This window comes from Gavia stellata, chromosome 3, assembly GCF_030936135.1.
Source record: "Gavia stellata isolate bGavSte3 chromosome 3, bGavSte3.hap2, whole genome shotgun sequence".
NCBI classification, from domain to species: Eukaryota; Metazoa; Chordata; class Aves; order Gaviiformes; family Gaviidae; genus Gavia; species Gavia stellata.
Genome location: NC_082596.1, coordinates 97,045,570 through 97,066,914, shown reverse-complemented (window position 1 = coordinate 97,066,914; position 21,345 = coordinate 97,045,570). Strand labels below are relative to the sequence as shown.

Genomic DNA, 21,345 nt, shown 5'->3' with positions numbered 1-21,345 from the left:
GCATTGCAACCTGTTTGGAAAACATCTTCGGAAATGTCCGAAAAATATTTTGAGGCAACGTTTAAACCGAGGCTATCAATATCCGTAGTTGTACTAGCTACAAAAATAAACAGCAGGGAAAGGAGAAGATCCTGAAATCTGGAGACCGAGACCCCCACATAGCATTTTTTTTCCCTGGGTGAAATAAAGAGCTGGCAGGAGGGAAGTGGAGATATAAAGTCTCCCTGGAAAGCCCTCTGACAACCTACCTGCATCGTGCCTGACCGATGGGTAAAGAGAGAGATTCACAGCTCTGCAGTGTTAATTTAACAGGCGTTTGGTTAAGCATAAAGGCAAACGGAGCATAAAGTTGTATACGGACAGTAACAAGCAGCGGCAAAAGGCTAATGAGACCACAGCCCTTACCTATGAGTGGGAGTTCGTCCATGGTAATGCCCTGAGATTTGAGGTGCTTCTTGATACAGGCCAGCCGCTGCACGTTGGGTCCCCAGCGCCTGCCTAGCTTGTGTATGTGCTGAATCTGTGTCACAAACCGCATTTCATCATTTAGCTTGCACTCAGGTCTCCAGTCTGGAGGAGGAATCACCCTGCACATCCCATACTTCTCTACCTGAGCTCGGACTGACTCAATGTATATGAGTGGGTCATGAAATTCCTTGGTGGAGGGCCTAAGGATGGGAATCTCCCCCAGCATCCCCCACCCAGACTTACTACTGCCCTTTTCGTGCTTTCCCATTGAGTCTTGTGGCTTGTGCAAGGACTCCGCTTGAGAGGTAGAACGATTTTCACAGGAGGCATTTTCAGTTTTGCCATGTGCTTGTTTCCCTGGCGTACTCTTTCCAGCAGTGGCTCTTTTCGGCCTATTTCTTTCCAAACTCTTCTCTGGCACTTCCTTTTTAAGGTGTCCATTCAGCAAAGGCTTTTCTATGGCTACCTTTTTGCTGGCAGCTTCTGCCAAGTTGACGGCCCCTTTCATTCTCTTGGTGGGCGACTGTATTTTGTCTATGTGATTCGTCTCTTCCAGCCTCCTCTTCGAATTGCGCAGCCCCTCCCTTAACTGTCTCCCCACCTCCTTAGTGCATGTCTTTTGGTTCAACTTGCCATTGACTTTTACACCATTAACAGCGGTATTGTTAGACTTGGATGCTCCAAGGGATAGCACCTGTTTGCGGGTTTTTGCATTGCTACTCTCTATTTTCCCTGAGATTGTGTGGTTGACAGGTGAACTGGGTTTGTGGTGATTTAGTTTGGTTTCCTTGACCAGTTCTTTCTTGGCTTTGGTGTATGTGACAGTTCCCTTTGTCACTGTTGCAGTGTACTTCACAGTTTTGGACGGTGAAGGTCTGACTTCTCTCATCTTTTTGGCACTGGCTGCATTTGTACTCGGAGATGACATTCGAGTGATCCCGTTGACTTTAGAAACCTGCAATGCCAGGAGTGTTGCAGGGGGTGCAGAAGGAAGGAAACAGAAAATAGAAAAGTAAATTAATAATGTTACCACTCAGCCACAGTATCCCAGTCGCTGGACAACCATATTCTGCAGTCCTGACTCCTGGCCCCTTCGTACAATCTTCATACAATGGTTTTCACCCAGGCAAAAGGAGGGACTGGGCATTTATAATAAATGAATAAAATAGAAATATTTTTTTGAAAAAGGAACCAAAAAGTCCCCAGAAAGCCAATTATGCTTTCAGAGGGTACGAAGCCTTCAGCATTAAGGGTGAGGTCCCTTGCTTGCACTGCCCCCTTCCTTGTCTACCAGAAAGCTTGCTATGGTATCACAAAACACAGATAGTCTGATTTACAAACTAATACTTTCATGAGCTCCTTTTCTGGCCCTCAGACACTATCTCTCCCTCCCACCCAACTTCCCTTAAGTGCACACACAGTTTACTGCTTCTTAGCAGACAAACTAGCCAGCGTACACTATCTACTCTAACTGGAATGGGCATGTTTTGCAAAACATGCACTGAGATTCAAACCAACCTCCTGTCTATACATACATACATATAAAAAGAGATATTGAACACATTATGCACCCAACAGATCAGGGCGGCCATGAAGGATCCAGTCTGTCATATGTATTAAATCTTGGGAGGCATCTTGTTGCTGAAGTCATCAATTTGAAATAAAAATGTATACAGTAGTTCAATGCATTTTTTCAAATTTTGATATCTGGGCAGTTTTGCTGACACACATTTTATTACATCATATTCATCACTCACTAATGTGTCATTGCAACTTAGAATTGCTGGACTCCACTGTTTTCTGTTAGACATTTAAACTCAGCCATGAAACTAAAATTTATATTTTAACTATAAGACATGTTAAGCACCAAAAGCAACCCTCAGCTTCCAAGGGAATTGTGACAGCTCAGCACTGCCAAAGCTAAACCCCACTACTAAGAAAATTAAGTTCAAGTTTAAACCTCAAACAAATTGCAGCATTTAAATAAGTTTAAACATTGTCTTCCCACCTCCTTAAACTACTGTGAGTGCAGAAAAATACATCCAAAAATCAGGAACATTGATAAAAGTGGTCAAAGTGAAAGCATACAGTACAATCACCCCTCATCAGCATTCAGGTGAATAACACCACTCCTGCAAAGTTATAATACTTCCCTGTGGGATTTCAAAATCCTTGCCAAATTAATAAGCATGGCAGCTTTTCTCAAATAAATGCAAGAATTGTAGTCGCTTATAAAGTAGGGATAAAATGTTATAAAATAAGGATCAAACAGAGACAAAGATCATGCTGTGGTCTTGCATTAAGTGACTTGCGGAATTGGAACTGGAACCTGGGGATTCTGCATATACACACGTATGTATATACACACACATTTACTGTGTGCATTTTCTCCTCTGCGTTCCAGAAGCTGGAGGAGGAGTAACGCCCTTTTAAAACCCATCCATATTCTTATCCTTCCTGTGCTTCCAAGGTAGAAACACTTAAGAAAATCCAGTTAACAGATGACACAAGCTTTTACCTTGAGCTTTCCAAAGATGTATGAGATATCATCTGGAAAGCAAACACGTGCTAACAGAAATGCATTTAGCTATTTCCCTTGAAATTTAGGCAGTACTCTGCATTTGAAATGGAAGCCTGGGTTTGGCTTTTGCAGCACTTTTTCATGCCGCAGAGCAGACACAGGTAGAGAGCTGCTGAGACATTGCCTCTTGCCTGCAGCAGTCAGAACAAGCATTGGACATCTCTTGTTTTATAAATAGCCAGGAACATCGATTACAGATTTCATCTAGACTAATAGAGAAGAATTGATTGAGAACTGGAAGGGGAAGGTAATCTGGGTGACAGTGATCATGAAATGAGTTTTCAAATATAAGATGTAACAACAGTAGAGAAAGAACAACAGACTTAAAAAAAAGGCAAACAAGAAAAAAAAAAAAACCAAACCAAAAAAACCCCCCACCTGCAAAAAAGCCAAACCAAAGCAATTCCCACTCAGAGGAAGGGCACAAAGCGCAGGCCATTATGCCTGTTCACAAAGTTCTCTAATGACTGGAAAATTAGAAAAGAATCACAGTAAAAAGTGGAAACACAATTATGTGACTAAGGGCAACAATATAGGAACAGCAAAAGCACGCATGGGTAAAATCAGAAAGGCCAAGGAGCTAAAGAAACTTCAGCTAGCAAGGGGCATAAAATGAAACAGAAAAAAAATTATAAAAACCTTAAAAATACAAAGACAACAAAGAACAGCAGAGACCAATCACCACACAAGGAAGGAAAATAAATGCAACAGTTTGGCTAAAGTGTTTGTGCTTCTTTTGCGTTAGCCTTCACCAAAAGTACCACTGACTGAATACTTACCAAATACATAACATAATCAATCTCAGCAAAAGAGCTAGGAAGGCAACCCCAGTAAGCTAAAATGCACCCAGACGACTTAGGGCATGAAATAAGTTAATGGCTGGCGGAGTCTATCTAACTTCAAACCCTAAAATCATTCTGGAACAAATCATCAAACAGTTATTTTGTAAACACACAAACGATAATAAGATACTGTTAAAACCAAAAAAATAATAAAAACAAAACAAAAAACCCCACCCATAGTTTTGCCAAAATAGCACATCAAGCTAATTTAATCATCCTCTGACAGACACCTGGCTGAGCAGGTAAGGAACCACCTCCGCTTCAGTAGGGCTCCAGTCACTGTCCCACGCGACGTTCCATCAAACAAGCTCCCGAGACACGTCCTAGACATGATTACTCTGAAGTGGCTTCACAAGGGATTAAATAAAATCACCCTCGAGAGAAGTTATCATTGTCATAGTTCGCTGCCATCCTGGGAGGGCATTTCAGGTGACTTTCTGCAGGGACTTGCCTTGGCCTCGGTTCTGCCAAGTCCTTCCATCAGTAACTTGGATTATTGTAAAATTTGCCAGTGACACACACCTGGAAGGGGCTGTAAGCACTCTGGAGACAAGGTCAAAATCAAAGGCAATCTTGAAGAACTTCTTTCAGAACATTTCTACAATAAGAGGAAGTGCTATTTTTAGGAAGGACAACTCAAATACATGTAAGGGTGGAGTAACATTTGGGGACCACAGTGAGCTGCAAAACGCGACGGTAGTACAAAGCACGCAAATCACTTTCTATTACGAAGATGACGGAAAGCAAAGGGATGGGAGCACGGGCTTTCCTATGCAGGGCTGGACCCAGCATCGGGCCCACACTGCAAGAAAAATTCAGACAGTGGAGCAAGTCTAAAAGAGCACAAAGTGCTCAAGTATTTGGAAAATATGATCTTTACTGAAAAGCCAAAGGAGCTGGGCTTATTTAGTCTGAAAGAGATGACTATGGGACAACTGTAACAGTTTTCTGATGCATAAGGAGCTCCTCTGAAAAGAAACAGTGAATGCTCTTTCCATGTCCACTGGGAAAAGCGTGAGAAAAACAACTTTAATTCTCTACAATGATGATCTGAGGCACAACTAGGAGAACTTTCTCACTAGTAGAAAAGGAAAACGATGGAAGAAGCAGCTGTCAATGGATGTTGTGGAGTCTCCTCTATGGGAGGTTTTCCAGAAACTTTCAAGGAGGCCATAGCTATATTACTGTGCTGTCAAGTACAGTCAAGATAACACCTCAGAGTGAGCAGTCAGGCTGTATCGAGGTACCTTGTCACTCCAGCCTTCCTAGGATTTTTATTGAAGAAATTGTGACCAGAAGTCTGAAGGGCCACCTGGGGCACTCCTTCCTCAAGGAGCGATTGACACGGGGCCTGAGAACAAAACATAGTCATCGAGAAAGGCAAGATCTTCAATGCTCCTCCTCTTCAAAGGAAAACATGCCATCAGCACCATCAGCTTTAGGCCAGAATTAAAACTGCCAAGATACAAAACTCTGGAAAACTGAATTCATTACGAAAACAGCAACTTATCACAACTGTTTAGAGTTGTTAGAATACCTCCACACAACGAAAGCTTAGATCTTTCAGGGCCAAATCTTGAACCGAACAGGTACATAAGCTTCAGCTATCTAACCTCCAATCCTAGATTATAAGCACACTATTTTGGAGTTTTTATTCAAACTTTGAGAAGTTATTCCAATGACGAACAGGTCCTGAAGTAGAGAACACTTGGCTTGCAGAATACCATAAGGAATTCACTTATTTCTTTCTGGTTGCTAACCAAGGAGACCCCACAAGAAAGAAACACTGCTGAAAACTTCCTCAGGACCATCATCTTCTACAGCAGACATAACACGATGGTTTTCAAATGCCGCTCCCTCTTCCCTCCCCAAATGCCCACAGGTATCTTGAGTGTTTTCAGAGAGGACAGCATAATGTTTAAGATACAGCAGTACTATATAGACCAGAACAGACCACGCTTCAAATGGGAATAGGCTGCAACAAACATCTAGCTGGAAACAAGTGGAACAAACAATGTGGTCACAGCCCACCATCAAAGGAACAGGTGGATTCAGGATTTCACATTGACAAATGTGAAATTCTGGCTGGTCAGTCATCACCTACACGTTCCTGTTCTGTACTTGTCGCTGAGGACCCATCAGACGATTGGAACCAAAAGAAACAAGAAATTGTGGTAGGCATTTTCTTACCTTTCTACTGTTGATATGTCTCCCCCCAAACCAAACATACACACACAGAGTCAGCCTAAAAAATTGGCCACACTGCCAGGTGCGCAGATTCACCAAATGGGCGTCTATGCCACAGCTCCATCCCGAGGCAGTGCTTACACTGAGCGCATAAGAAAGAAGTCAATTTAATTCAAATAGTAACAGAGTGATTGACATTAGCCTTACATGACTCGAAGTCTTGAGCTAAAGGTGAAACTAGGGATACGAATAATCTTATCTTTGCTTTTCAGCTATCTTCTCAGTTTTGCTGACATATATTTGTCTTCAGACCACTCTTTTCTCCACTTTACTGAACACTTCCCTTGCAGTAAAAGACGGTACGATAGATTTTAAATTTTGTTGTCTTTTAAAAAGCAAATGGGACCAGCACATAGTCTTGCAGCAATTTGTTTGTTGGATTTGAACTGCTCTACATACACACCTCTGCACAGCACCTAGGATCCATCCTCCAGACACATACACACACACACAAAATAAAGCCAACAAACAACTTGTTAGATAACAACCACAATAAGAACAGCAACATTAGCAATACCAACAACAGTTTTGGTCCCAAACAAATTCAAATCATGCAACTGATCTTGAATTCATTCATAAAAATACTTCTGTGTTGATAGGAGTTTTGCAGAGCTAAATTACCATATTAGGCCGAGAGAGGGCCCCATTGAACTACATTTCCTCTGCCCACAACCCCTTTGAAGTAGGGGATTTGGGAAGATAGCAAGGGAGGAAGAAAGAGAGAGAAGGAACACATGACGAGTGCAAGTGCACACCAGAAAAGGAAAGAAAGAATGAGAGGAAAAAAGAAAATCTTGGGTAATTTCTAGTGTTCTGCCTTTATTTTCTGTAAGACTGAACAAAACAAAACCACACACATAAATAAACCATGTAAATGCACGTGAACAAGGAGCAAAAACATACTGGAAGGAGGAGGAACATGTGGCTGGCACCCTGGGAAAACAACTCTCCTTTTGGAAAATACTGAAAATGTCAACAAAGACTCAGAACAAGGGTAGGAAATTTAGCAATGCCACATAACTGCTCAGTCTAAGGTTTTGCACAAAGCTAAGTCTTTCTGTCAGGCAAAATGCATAATCCACCTTTAGTTACAGCCACATTTTCATTAAAATTGGTAAAAAAGTACTTATGTTACTGTGGGTTGCAGAAGAAAATTTAAATGCCTAACCTTTTTGTTTTTTTTTTTTTTTTAAAATCATCTCCACTAACAGCCTCCTTACTTTCTGAAGCTTGAGGACCACACTCTGTGAGGTGTCTTGTGGCATGACTGTTGGTTGTACTGCGTTGCTTTAGAATTTCTCTCCATTTTGTGTAGCGCAATTGAAAACACCTAATACTCTACGAAGCAAAACCCGCTTGGATCGTGGACAAAAATCTTCTACACCTGTCTTTTCCCTTCTCAGAACTATCTTCACAAGTGACAGCAGTAGACTTTCACAAAAATGTTAACCATTCATACTTTGATGATACAACTTTAAAGCATTTCACACAAGTGTTCGAGTGAGTTAAAACAATTAAGTAAGAAGTGCATCATTACGTTCTGGGAAACTTGTTCAACATGAAGAGCTCACGGCAGAGCATGTCACAGCAAGGACCATAGGATGCTGGTAGTCACAAAAAAGCAAGCCAAAAAGGATGCAAAAGAAGGCAGGCATTCAAGCTGATGACTAGATAAGCAAAAATTGACATGGGGGAATATGGAATGGAAGTCTTACAGAGGTACAGAGAAATATACTGTTGATAGCCTTCAGGACTTTGAATTTGATTTAGAAGGTAATACAAATCCAGTGGAGGCATTTCAGGAGAAGCTAAACATCACTGAAGCACAGGGCATGGAAGATTTCCTTGGCAAGAGCACCACTGTTTTACTTTTTGCCATTTTTAATTTCCAAGCCTTTGACTGACAGGTGCCATTTAAGGCCTTGACAGCCCTACAAGATGGCAGTTCCAGCTCCACTGGAGTCCAGGCCAGCCTACTTAGGAAAAAAACCCTTTAGATGCCAGCAAAGAAAGACTGTGTCTAATTGGCCTGTTGAGAAATAACGACTGGGGGAAAAAAAAAAAAAAAGGCATAAGTGCAGCAAGCTTTCTGTACTGCATAGCCCTAGCGCAGGTACGCTGTTAACCCAGCCCCAGACTAATAAGGACATGGACCAGGGATTTTGAAAGTCTTTTATAAAAACTTATTTGACAGTTGCTATTTTAGGAGCCCTTTGATCCAATCTTCAAAAATAGATGGGAGACGCATCCTGCCCAAATGCCAGTCACAAGCACTGAACGATTGGTCTGCTAAACTTCCACATCCAAATCCAAGTCAGGCTGAGACAAACCTCTTGCTGGATTTTTTTGCTAGTTTTCAACAAGGTAACAGGAAAGTCTGAATTTCGCCCCACCTGGTACGTCCACCGTGAAGGAGGCAATATCCTGGAGCACCTTCTTTATGCATCGGGCAAAACATTTTTTCCGGACTCCGAGGTTTGTGTTGCCCACATGCAATACAAGACACTGAGCGTAATGTCACCTTCTCTACAATGCCAGTGAGCCTCTAAGATAACCCGAGCAGACCAGCCGTACACAAAAGGAGTTCATTTTTCCATGTGCTGCCAGCCTCGGCACTGTCAGCAGAGAGGCCAACCGAAGTGCCAGTCAGAAAGGTTTACTAAATAGCAATGTGAACTTTACTCTTTGATATGTATACGCTGGGTAATATAAAGACAAGGTCGTAAAGCATGCTTTATCATACTGACTTCCTATGTATGTATCACTTTTCTTTTTTCCTTCTTTCTCTCTTTCTCTCTCATTCACTGAAAATTAACTCCCTGCTGTCTCCAGAGCATGCTTTTAAGGACTGCCATGTTCCCTCTGTGCCAGGCAGTGGAAAACGGAGCTAGCACCTTAAAGGTCTGTGTTTCCCATGTGTCCACAGTAGAGTACAATTCATTACCTGTTTCCTTAAGTCCTGAGCCGATCTATGAAGAGTGTGGTGGTTGTTAGCAGTGAGCCCTTTCGTAGAGGAGCCAGTGTTTGTAGTAGGATGGTGATTAGCAGCAGCCTGGTCTTTTCGGCTCTCAGCCTTATGTTCGCTGTTCCTCTCCTTCCCTGGTGTGGCCTCTTTGCTTTTGTGTTTCTGAGCAGGTTCTTTCTCTTTCGATGATTTGCTGGACCCATTGAAAACTGAGAAGAGAGAAAATCAGACTATTAAGGAAAAAAACAAAACAAAACCAAACCAACAAACATACAGGACCAAACTCTTCATTCAAAACAACCCAACTTTCTCTGCTGTGAGCATTTCCTTACATCTAAAAAGTAAATTTAATACACAAATAGAAGCACTATTTTGCATATTTCTTCATATGAACAGATTTACTGACCTACTTCCTTTGCTTGTTAACACACGTTATCTTCAATATCCAAATTAAAACGTACAAGGTATATTACTGTTTTGATTGACCTAAATTTAGACTTATCAGTTTTATTTTTATTTATGACAGTTTTAATTAACTTTTTGCTGTTGCAGCAAGGGAATTCTAAACATAACCTAAACAGGAAAAGGATCTATCTTTACATTAATGTAAAAGAAAGGAAATATTCCATGAAAAAGCACGTTTTATTTTCAGCAATATCCAAACTGCTGAACCAAACTGACAGCAGTTTGCCTATAGCAGACAAGCTGCAAATAGAAAAACGTACTTCTGCAAAGAAAGGAAAACACTAAAACCATTTTGGAACATGTCATATAAAGTAATGCTGGGACCTATGCTGAGCACCCTAGCCTCCTGCTGAAGTCAAGGGCTAACAAAGCATAGAACAGAAACCCTAATTTTTGTACAATGAATATTATGCAAATGTATACAAGTCTATCTCAGCAAGTTTTGTTCCTGTCCCTCTGCTGAATTTAAGAATAGTCACTGCTCTTTTGTTGTCAGGGAACATGAAAAGCTGAGGTTAAAAAAAAAAAAAGTCACATTTCTCTTTTTGTGTGTTTGTTTGTTAATCAAAAACATGGTGAACTTATGTCAGTGCTGCTCGCTCTTCAGTGAAGCACTTGACAGAGGTCTGTGAGGTTTGTGATCCAATACCCACAAGGGCAAGTGCCCTCCTGCCTTCTCTACTCACCTACTCTTGTTTTTTACCCCTGCCTTTTTTGCCATGGTTTAGGAAAGGATGTAAATAAGAACATTCATAAATATTTAATAGCACAAGTATCTAAAAATCATATTTATTACACAAAACACACCCCATCTGTTTGGGAATACTAACTAGATGAATTAAGCTATTGTTTTCCTGTGAAATGAAAGCCGCCTTTTGTCACTAAACGTGATATACCTATGATACATACCTTTTTATCTAAAATGTGAAGCTTAGCTGTCTCTACAGATGTCCTGTAGTATTACGGTGGTAGTAGTAGTAATAGTAGTAATAATAAACAACCAACAATCCTGCTGGACAGAAGAGGGTCATCTAAGCTGCTTTTGAGTAGACATCTACCTCAAAACCTTCCCAACCAGCTTATCTACCTTCCCACCACACCTCTGAAAGCCGAAACTCCAGCAAGCTATTGACAAATCTGTTATTTGGGTCACTTATCATACTCAGTCGGTCGTAAGTGTTGAAGCAGATTATGTAAAAAATAAAAAATTGCAATTGCTCTTCCTCCTCTCTTCCTTCCCTCTTGCATAAATTGACTACGAACGAGAGAAAAGCTGTTGGCAGCGATGTCACCGCAAATCCCCCCATGGCTCCGTCACTCCTGAGCTCAGGAGCAACTGGCGCTGCCCCAGCCAGCCAAGGATTTCTCAGTGATTTCAGGAAAGTCGCGTAACCTCCATGTCTCATTCCCAGTGATGGAACTGATAATAATTGCCAACCCCTCTCAGGGAGTTCACGACAACACATTTATCCTCCTTTGTAAGGAGTTTTCATATCAGAGGGAAGGCGCTGCAGATGCACGAAGCATGACTATTTATTTTTAATAAGATATAGCACAAACAACCTATGGCAGCTTCGTTAACATGTATTTCATCACTGCGAGTGATACTTTCCTGTGGAGGGAACAAATTGTATATACTGATCTCCTCATACAGAAATGTTAAGTCAGAGAGATTAGTTTTCTGTATCAGTTGCCACTGTATAAACCGAAAAGTACTAAAACAGAAAACACAGCCAAAAAGCCAAATTGTGCACTTTTATGGCTCATCAAAAAAAAAAAAACCCAGTGAACATGAGACAAGGTATATTTTATATGCAGCAGCTCATTAATTTTAAGTGTCGTGGGAACCCTGCCAGTTTTACCCTCTGAGTAATTATCTTTTGTCTTAATTTGTAAGATTCTTGAAAGGAGGAAGAGAGAAATGGGAGAGAAAAAATTTTCAGTCTCACAGGAAAAGCTTAAAAAGCTGAAAGCCTGAAAACACAATAAAAAGGGAGAGACGTAGATGCAAACCAGTTCTAGTCAAGCTGGCTCTAGTTAAACAGGAGATGGTATCAGTTTCTGTAAAGATCAGTGTTTGTTTCTTCCAACACCTAGAATAGTTATATCCTGCCAGACAGGCATAAAAACCTTTCTGCAATACTAAGTTCTGCAAAATTCACAAACAGATTATGTGAACAAGTATCAAAACATTAGCCTGATTAATTACAAAACACTACCAACAAGCCAAGCATTTAAGGCGGGGTGGGGGTGTGTCTGTGTATGTGTGTGTAATCCCCTGAACTATGATTTTGCTCCCACCTGAGTAAAAATGTAGAAGTTATTTAGACTTAGAGAGTACAATACAGGATTAAACTCCGGCCCTAATAGCTAGTAAGACAGTTCAGTGAAAAGATTAAATCACCAGGTAAGACCAAAAAGCCCCTCAAGAAGTCTCACTGTTGAAAAATAATTGATAATAAGACAGAAACACCCACTTCTCAAAGGAAAGAAAACAATAAACTCCCCCCAAAACCAAAATCCTGTTTTAAATATTACTGAGATCAAACCTGATTTAACAGTAAAATGACTACTAATTCTTTTCTGTTGCCTTATGCAGCAAATTGCATTCTCCTTCATGTCTGCCAGCTCTTCAATATTTCTGAGGCATTCAGAAAATCAGAAAAGGTGTACCTTATGCTTTACTAAGCCCAGATATAGGTATGTCCTAGACACAATTTCCCTTCCTAGAGATAACTCTTGACACTCACAATATCCAGTGTTCTGCTCCCAGTTATTTTTTTGTCTCGTGAAAGAGCAGTCAATAAAGGTTTCATCCTTGAATCAATAATTTCATTAAAAACCAGAAGGACAGAAAAAAAGCCCAACAAGTGGTGAAACTCACATTATTAAAGCAGAAATATTCTGTAGTCTTGAATTATGATTATTTTATGCTACTTAACCAGCTCTGTATTTCCAGAACCGCTTTTAGTTAGAGGTAAGACCACTACCAACAAATAATTAAAACTGCAAGTAAATTATTAGTCTTCAGACACTTCAAATAGAATAAATGGATAGCCTTTTATCCATATCCTATCTGAATGCTCATTCTCAAAATGCTGTGTCCTCCAAAGCAATTAGTATTACTATTAAGCTGAAACAATAAGAGTCCCAGAGTGAAATACTTGTGAGTCTTTTGGTTAGCAGTGATGATCAAACGCAAAGAAACTAAACCACTACATTCAAAACTCGCAAGCACTGGGGTTTTTTTAAACCACTGATATAATTTATGACAGCAGAGCAAAACCTTATGGCAGGCGTGATCCCCACGGATGCATTACAGTGGTCTCTGCATCAAGGGAACTGGACCCCGGGCACCAATATTCACCCAGGATCCCATACAGGGACTTCAGGGTATCTCATTTGAAACTGTGATAAAGAATCCCAACGCAAACCAATGCAACCTGTGTAAATTGTGCGTGTACTAGGTGCAGCTATAATAATGGCTAAAAAAATTTTTGATCAAGTAAAGCCACAGATGTGCTCAATTACTACAGATTAACTAAGCATTTGCTACAGGAATTGACACTGTAGTGAGCTATAAACATTTATTGTGTTTTCAGCAATTTTCTGAAGTCTTCCTAAAAATTAATTTGCATGCAAATATTTTATAGGATACATGCAGCCAGCCATTCAGAAGCCAATTTATAAGACGTACAATAATCAGGCTTTCACTGTGTAAGCAGCAGAATTACTGGATTGGGTTCAGCCAACTGCTGACTCCATGGGCAAAGCTTTCTCTCCCAAGCCCTCCTGGAGATTATTCCTGCACCAGATATGCTTTATACTTGAGATAACAGGGGTGTCCGTTTCAGGGAGAGCAGAGGACTAAAGTACGAACCTTTTTGCTTTATGCCAGCGTCTGGAAGATAAAGGCATGGACCATACATGTACACATATGCCGCATGTTGCAGAGCTCGTGCAGCATAAAGCAAGTGATTGCGCATTCATAAAACCATCCAAAACAAAGAGGGAAGATAAAGAGTGAAAGGGAGAAGTTTTGTTTTCAGAAGGAGAAAAAGGGAGCCTTGCCAATGTTGTGAACCTGAGCCAGCTATTCCAATGCAAACCTCATGTTGTTACATAGATCATGTTTGGGAAGAGATGTAATATTAATCAACTTTCTGGCATTAAGTATCCGTTACTGTACAAAAACATTCTTGCTCTGGCTTTAATTCAGTTTTAAGTCACTGTGAAAACATTTATGTGGCTCTCAAACTGCCTTAAAGGACCCAGGCAATAATTATTTTCCCCTCCCAGAGGAACTAAAACAATAATCTACTTCCATAAAACAGAGTATTTTAATACTGCCGATTGTTTCCCTTAAGTGTTGGGTATGTTCAGACTTCTATAAACCATTTCCAGAGATAGAAGCTGTCTTCTGGAGCCCCCCAACACGATCTACCTACTCAGGGTCAGTGGCAAAGACGTACTTCAGGAGAAAAAGACACCACAACATCATATAAAAATGTGTGGCACCGCTGGTTCCGCAATTCTCCAGCCCTAACCCAACGCTATGCAATTTGTCAGTGGACAACTCTGCAAAAAAATTTCCATAGCTACATGCTAACAGAAGTCAAACAGCAGAACCATGGCAGGTAACACTGAATTTCTTTTTGACACTATCAATAACATAGCTCAAAACCCTTCGCGCACAGGAATATATTGGGCCACTGAGAGGAGCATTATTGGTATGAGACACCACGCCACTGTTTGCAAAAATTCAATACCAAGTGTCTCATCTTAGCACAAATTCATTACTCTCGCCTAACCATTACGACACAAACAACATCAAAAGGGTCACTCGCTAAGCAGCAAGTCCATAGAAGAAGTGTCTATCTGTTATCACGAACCTCTCACCAGGATAACAATTCAATTTTTTTGAGCAACTTCCAGCTCCCCTATTCTTCTCCACAGGTCATACATCTAGCTACTGAAAATCCGCAAATCCCCAAATGTGTTGTGTCTGATTTGCATATTTAAATATGTAAATTACTGCAAAACGGGTAATTTTCATGTTACATATTTTTGCAGAAAAATTAAATGTGCAAAAATGTTTATTGCAACAATTACTGGTTCCATGGTATTTCAACAAAAGGCTGTAAATCGTCAAAATAATTGCCTACCCATTAGCTATTGTAGCACTCTGCCTGAAATTTTCTCATTCTGCATTTTAGCTGGATGCAGAAAATATTTTTCTTCTAAATGTCTACCTCTCCAGGGTCAATTTCACTGAAAAAGATGCATAAGCCTAAGACTCTGTCTTATGTACCCACCCACAAATATCGAATTTAGTTAAAACCAAAACTAAATGAGGAATTGCAATCACAAATTAGAATATTCTCACAACACTCTCAAATGGTAATGTATGTAAACGATACGCCACTTAAGCCCAAGATGTACCAACGCTGCATTGAACTATATCCTGAAATAAGAAGAAAAAATATCTACAATCTTTTCCTGCATCATCTTTGTTACTACACATGTAAGGAAATTACTCTGCTAAATTATCCATTGCAAATTGAGAAGCGAAACATTCTTCTGTATTTCTGGTAAGCGAGGAAGACAGCACTAAAGCAGAGTATAGTATTTCTAGCAGTGCCTGCTTACTACGCACTACTGGCAGATCTGTTTTGAAATTTGAGCCCCAAGAAAAAAGGCGTCTATACCATTTTCTCCCCTGCTCATTTCAGGCAAAAGGCATGCAGAGCAATTTTTATCTGACCACGTTAACGAAACACAGCACGGACCAGTAACCATTTCTGACCCAGCAGGTTTTCTGACACAGTGGAGCTGGCTTGCTCCAGCTTAGGAAATAAGACTGCCCTTTATGAAGAAGTCTGGTTACAAATAATAATGGCTAACTCTGTTTTCCTAAATGTAAATTAATTAGAACTTAATTGTCCGTCTCAAGCGTCCGAAGACAAACGCAACATTCCGAGGTATGCTGGCCTAGATGTGCACTTCTCTCCACCTTTGAACTGCTGTGCTGGTGTGAGAAATACCTAATCCTGCAATCATCCTTCTTGAGGAAATTAGCCAACCATTATTAGAGGAACTGTAGCCTGCTGCATGCAATTTCAAAGTTGTCTACGCAACTGTATCTGTGTACACTGCTCCTCCTGAGGCCCTTTTCCAGTCCACAAGCCCTTTCAAGTAGAGTAACGCCTATCCCCTTTTGCTCTTGTGATGGGACCGATAACCCAACAACTCCCTAACTGCATCTTCCAGCTCCCGATCCCAGCCTGCCTAACAAAACACTTGGCACTTGCAAACATTGCCTTCAGGAGCCTGCAGAGAAAACCTTCCAGTGTGCCACAGAATGAAATCAAAGTAGGATTTATTTAATTGTGAGGAATTCAAAGAATTAGTTTTAAAGAAAGAGACCTAAGCCTACCCTCTTACCTACAACTTGGAATTTCCTCCAAGCAGCAGGGAGATGTAATTTAGACTCGGTACCTCCCTGTCCCCCAGGGAAGCAGAGTACCTCTTGCTTACGGAGAACCTGCTTTCCCTGCACGTCAGCCCGCAGCAGCTGATGACTGACTCCCTCCTCCCTTTGCATAAGGTCAATTTTCCAATAGATCAATGTCTCTCCATCTCCTCCTCCGTGTTGGCAAGATGCCCTGTCATCCAGGCTGTGGCTGAGAAGTTTCTCCCCACACCTGGCAGCTACAGTGAAGAAAAAAACGCATTGTTTAAGCCAATGCTCCTGCCTGCTTCTTCTACTGAATTCCTTGCGTTCAAAGCCGTGTAATAGCCTCAGATAGACTGATGGTCATCTGAGATGCATACAAAATACAAGCTGGAAAATAAGCATATCCATCAGAACAGCACGCAGGCATCCCGTGGCTGGGCGTTCTGGATCTAAACACCGAGAATTACGGGGTTCCTACACCCACACTCAAAAGGGTCAGTAACAGGGCTGCAATTACAACACAGTCATCCAAACCTCTGCTCCATCTGCTGCAATATGCAGCACCATATAATCCCTAATTTTCCATATGTTAATTTTGAAATTCACCATAATCTTACTTAGAAGGTCCGAAGTTAAAAGGGAACTACGTGCTTTAAAAAGATTAAATCCTTGACTGAAACAGCAAGAAGGATTTCTCTATTCCAACTAAATGTTCATATGGTTTCTTAGCTGGGAAAATATCTGTTTGAAGTCAGTAGCTATATGGAGACCAAGTGATTCAGTTGATTAGTTTCTGGCCTTTCACCATTTTAACCCCGCTATAAATCCTAACTCAATTAAAATCATTCTGATTAGGACCAGAATTCCACATCAAGTTTTAGAAAGCTTCTAAAATCTCTCCCTCGTCAAAAGACATATATAATTAAAAGCACAAACCTCTGCCAATTTTATTGCTGAATTTGTCAGAGAAGTTATCAATGGTATTTTGCGGAAGAGGTAAGACTAGATGACCTCCTGGGGTCTTCTCTGACCTGATTTAATCTCTGACATGTACTGCGAGATCATACCTTAATCCATAAGCAAGTAAGAACCACTCACACGTTTTACTTTACATTGCAAGAGAACAGTTCACTTGCAAACGAAACCTGAAAGTCTTTAGACAGTACCTTCTCTTAGTGAGAATTGTTCATTGTAAGTTTAAGCACGCTGAAGAAGACAGTAATGGAAAGAGTTACATGCAGAACATCCCACACGACATGAGAGGTACCTACCCAGAACTAATACGAGTTTCTAACCAAGGCACAAAGCACCACCAATGACATCTAAGCCTTTATCTGCCACTAACTTATCTTAACATATGTCAGACCCAGCCTAATCAGCTGAAGTTTGGCAATGACATGAAACCAATTTTTAAGAGCACGGTTCTACCATTTTCCCTTGTGGCAACCACAGCAGTATCTTAGAAAACGGTTTAACCGCAAGACTGTCACTGCCTGCACTAAGACATTGCACAAAGGAAAGACTTGCACATAGCTATGTACCCCTTTTCCACACTCCCATGAATGTGGGGGATAAACACCTCTCCTGCCAAACATTTTACTTTGCTCTTTAACAGTTGGATATGTGTGCAGAACATCAGACGTACTAAGAAAGGAGGATGAAAAGGCACAGGTAACAATCTGATGCTTTAAATATATCCATGTAAGTGGTAAGGTTGGAAGGCGACAAGCCAGTTGAGCTAATTACTTCAATTCGTGCAGCAAGCTATGCCACGTGTTATACGTGCTTCTTATTCATACTCAGGCATTTTCGATTGAGTTTGCTGTCCAAAAGGTGGCTCAACAGGCTAGGTTATAACAAATAGTTTGGTGTGCAACCTTAATAACACCCCATATTGGTGTCAAAAGAGGATATTGACAAATGACTTCACCCAGGAAAGTTGTTCTGGCCCCCATTTAGTAGAAAGCAATCATTTCACACTGTCTAATGACATTAATCAAGCTCTGAACCTTTGTTGTTGTATGTCATAGCAAATGCTTAGCATTTTCAGGTCCAAAGTGCTTGACTACACATTGTATATTAAAAACAAAAGACTTTAATTCATTAAAAATAGACTCTCACGCTAGATTAAGTTCATTTGCTGCACCCATTCCTGGTCTGCCTTTGTGTGTGGTCTCATTTAAAACAGACACACATGAACCAGAACCTACTTTATTCACAGGAAACGAAAATACTATTGGCTGTCAACCAAAATAACAGACACTGAAAAATGGGAATACCCCTGGGTAAGGAGATTTTAATTAAAAAAAAAAAAGAAAAGAAGAAGAAGAAAAAACGAAATTACTATGACGAAGAAGAAGAAGCTGCCTTCTCTGGGAATTCCTGTTTCATCACCTTTGTCAAAACATCTCACATTGTCTCCTATGTATTTTATAAAGGTCTTTTGCAGTTCTATTAAAGCAGCAGCTTCATTTATGCTCACTCTGATCTATATTGATAAAGATTATGAAGCCATTAGATGGCTCATTAAGTTTGCCTTTACTTACCCCCAATTAAGATTTCAGGTGTCTCTGGTTGTGAGCTAATTTCAAAGTGGTTGCCATCTGGGACATTCTCAAGGAACATGATCGGCTCCTTTTGTAATGATGTATCACATTTAAAACTCTAAGGCAGCAGTTCTGTTATGCGCAATCTCATTTTCCATATGTAGAGTTTTCTGCCTGTTATTTTGGGGGGGGTTATTTAGAAATCAATCCAAAGTGCCAAGTTTTGATCCATGGCTTTTACAGCTTTAAAGCTCCTGCTCACAACTGACGGTTGAAATGGTATTAGGTTTAACGACCCCTTGCTCTTCTCCACAAATGGTTCACAAAAAGAGAGTTTTTGAGCTTAGGTGTGCAATAAAAGAGAGATTCAGACATAGTCATGAGAAGTAATTTTGGTATATGTAACAAGGGCGTCCTTTATAGAAAACTCCCTTTTGAAAAGCAGAGACGAGGACCAGCACAGTGAAGTAACTGGGATCTACTAATCTCTTCTTCAGAGCAGAAAGTAGCGCACACACAACAAAAAAAACCCCAACCCCCCAAAAAAATCCCCCAAAAAAGCAGGCACAGGTCACAACCATCTCTCAAAGTGCACTGTAGCGACCTTCCTCTCAGTCCTCCTACTAAGAGGAGGAGAGCTGAATGGGCCGTCACCAGAAGGAAAGATTTTCATGGTAAACTAATACTGAGGAAGGGAACGGAGAGCACAGGCACCATTTTGAAATGACGTCAGGCAGAGAGGGCACAGAATTGTTACGATACAAGAGCTCTTGCTGGAGAGAGAACCACATCACACAGGACTTTGGCAGTGCAGCATTACAGCAGGCTCAGAAAATTTTCAGCCTGGCTTTTAGGTCTTCCATTCTACACTAGGTGATGTTGCAACATACACAGATCCATTTATCAAGATATGGCACGAGGACATGGTGACAGAAATACCATGTAACGAATGCAGCTTTTGTTGATTTGCAAAGAAATAACTGACTTGAAAAAGCTTCTTCCATAAAACCTTTCAGTCGACAACATGAATGCAGTATCTTAACCTACTGCAATTGTGGTATCAATATTGCATGTGAGAAATTAAGTGTTGCCCTGCCACACATTTTGATAACACTTATGAACACTTATATTTAATTTTGATAAAATAAAATCATTCCAGATTAAATATCAGTCTCAAAAAAGTCAGAGAGAGAGAGTGACTGTGTGTGGCTATACGTATGTGTGTGTATAACTCCAGTATGTGTGTGTGTGTGTGTGTGTATATATATAATTCCAGCCCTGCAGTTATAGTTCTGCCACAGATGTAGTTCAGATTGTCAGGAGAAACAGGTTAAAGCAGCAGATGCTAACACTGCATCTCACTCCATTTTCCCATTATGGCCTGCCTCCTTTTTTCACTCAGATCCAGAAGGACAAGGATTAAGCACATCCAATTCACAAATTTCTTTACGAGGTAGTGTAGGAGAACAGCACTATTTAGGACCTACCTTGCCCATTTGGTACATGTTTATGCGTTTTTCCTTTCCTGGGGGTTGACTGGCATGATGATGAAGCATTGTTTGTGGCTGTTTTTGTGTCCTCTGTCTCCTCCTCCTCCTCCTCTTCATCCTCGTCATCCTGAGAGCTTCCAAAATATACCATGTTGCTGGGCAGGGCTGGAGAACCTGGTCATTATAAAGAAATCGCTCATTAGCATCATTACATTCACTTACTGCACTAACCATATTGATCATAACCTACTTTAGTGTTATGCATAGCAAGGGAAGAGGGGGACTCAGAGATGGAAGGTCACACTAGTGCATGACTAACTGGAGGTTTTTTATTTATTAATTTTTACCAACAGAATACGTATGTGCTTGAAAAGCAGGGTTTTCACACACCCCCGAGCACATTCTATTCATACTTTAGACAGTCAGTCTTGCTTCAAGCCCTAATTAATAGCTTTGTGTATTCAGAAAAGGACTAATGCACATGCTTAATTTCAAATGTGTGCTTAAGTGCCTCACTGAAGTCTTAACGCACAAACTAGAAGCTTACAGCTTTTCCAAACAGAAGAAAAAAGAGCATTTACAAACCAGTCTGCACCCTGGTAATATTTTTAAGTTACTATTACAATAAAATAATAGTATTTAAACTTCACAATGCTTTGCAGACCTCTACAGTATTGTACACAATGCTTTGCAGTATTCTGGTTTGGTTTTAAATAAAGAGAAAAACTGAGACACTGAGATCCTTAAATTTGTCCTAGCAGGTCCCTGGCAAAGGAGAGAAAAGAGCAAAGGTCTCCCGATTCCCCGTGTGCTCCTCGAGGATGTTGCTTCTCTTCTCTTGCTTCCTTCCCATGACGCTCCCCCTAACCTGCCTTATTTGAGCAAGGGTAAGATACAACATGCAATTCAGTGAGAGAGAAGTGAGGATTCACAAACTTAACAACGCCACGGGGTTTTAATTTAACTCTTGCACAAAATTTCTTTTACGCATGTCATGCGACAGTGTATAGGTTTCCCTGCACTGCATCGGGAGACATGACATGATTGCAGCAATCTAATAACTATTTTTAAATGTACAAATACTGCTGACAACTAATGGAGACTTTCCCTTATGCCCAATATTAGCTTCTACTTTGAAATGAGTCTTCTGTCTATCCCCTGGAGGGACAGGTGCCCTAGGAGCCTTCTACTTATTCACAAAAAGATTTTTTTAGTGAAGAAAGGGAAAAATACAAAGTAAATGGAAGTGGAGAATGGGGACTTATCACTTCAATTATTTTCCTG

The 21,345-nt window shown here is 40.6% G+C and overlaps 1 protein-coding gene across 1 annotated transcript in view; it reads right to left on the bottom strand.

Moving 5' to 3' along the window:
- JARID2 (jumonji and AT-rich interaction domain containing 2) overlaps positions 1–21,345 on the bottom strand; it is a 224,261-nt gene that overhangs the window by 28,827 nt on the left and 174,089 nt on the right. The window contains exons 5-7 of the mRNA XM_059835974.1: positions 20,059–20,235; positions 9,083–9,312; positions 406–1,423 (exon numbers count right to left, since the gene is read on the bottom strand). Of these exons, the coding sequence (XP_059691957.1) occupies positions 406–1,423; positions 9,083–9,312; positions 20,059–20,212 (1,402 nt within the window). The 5' untranslated portion in view covers positions 20,213–20,235. The remainder of the gene's footprint in view (positions 1–405; positions 1,424–9,082; positions 9,313–20,058; positions 20,236–21,345) is intronic.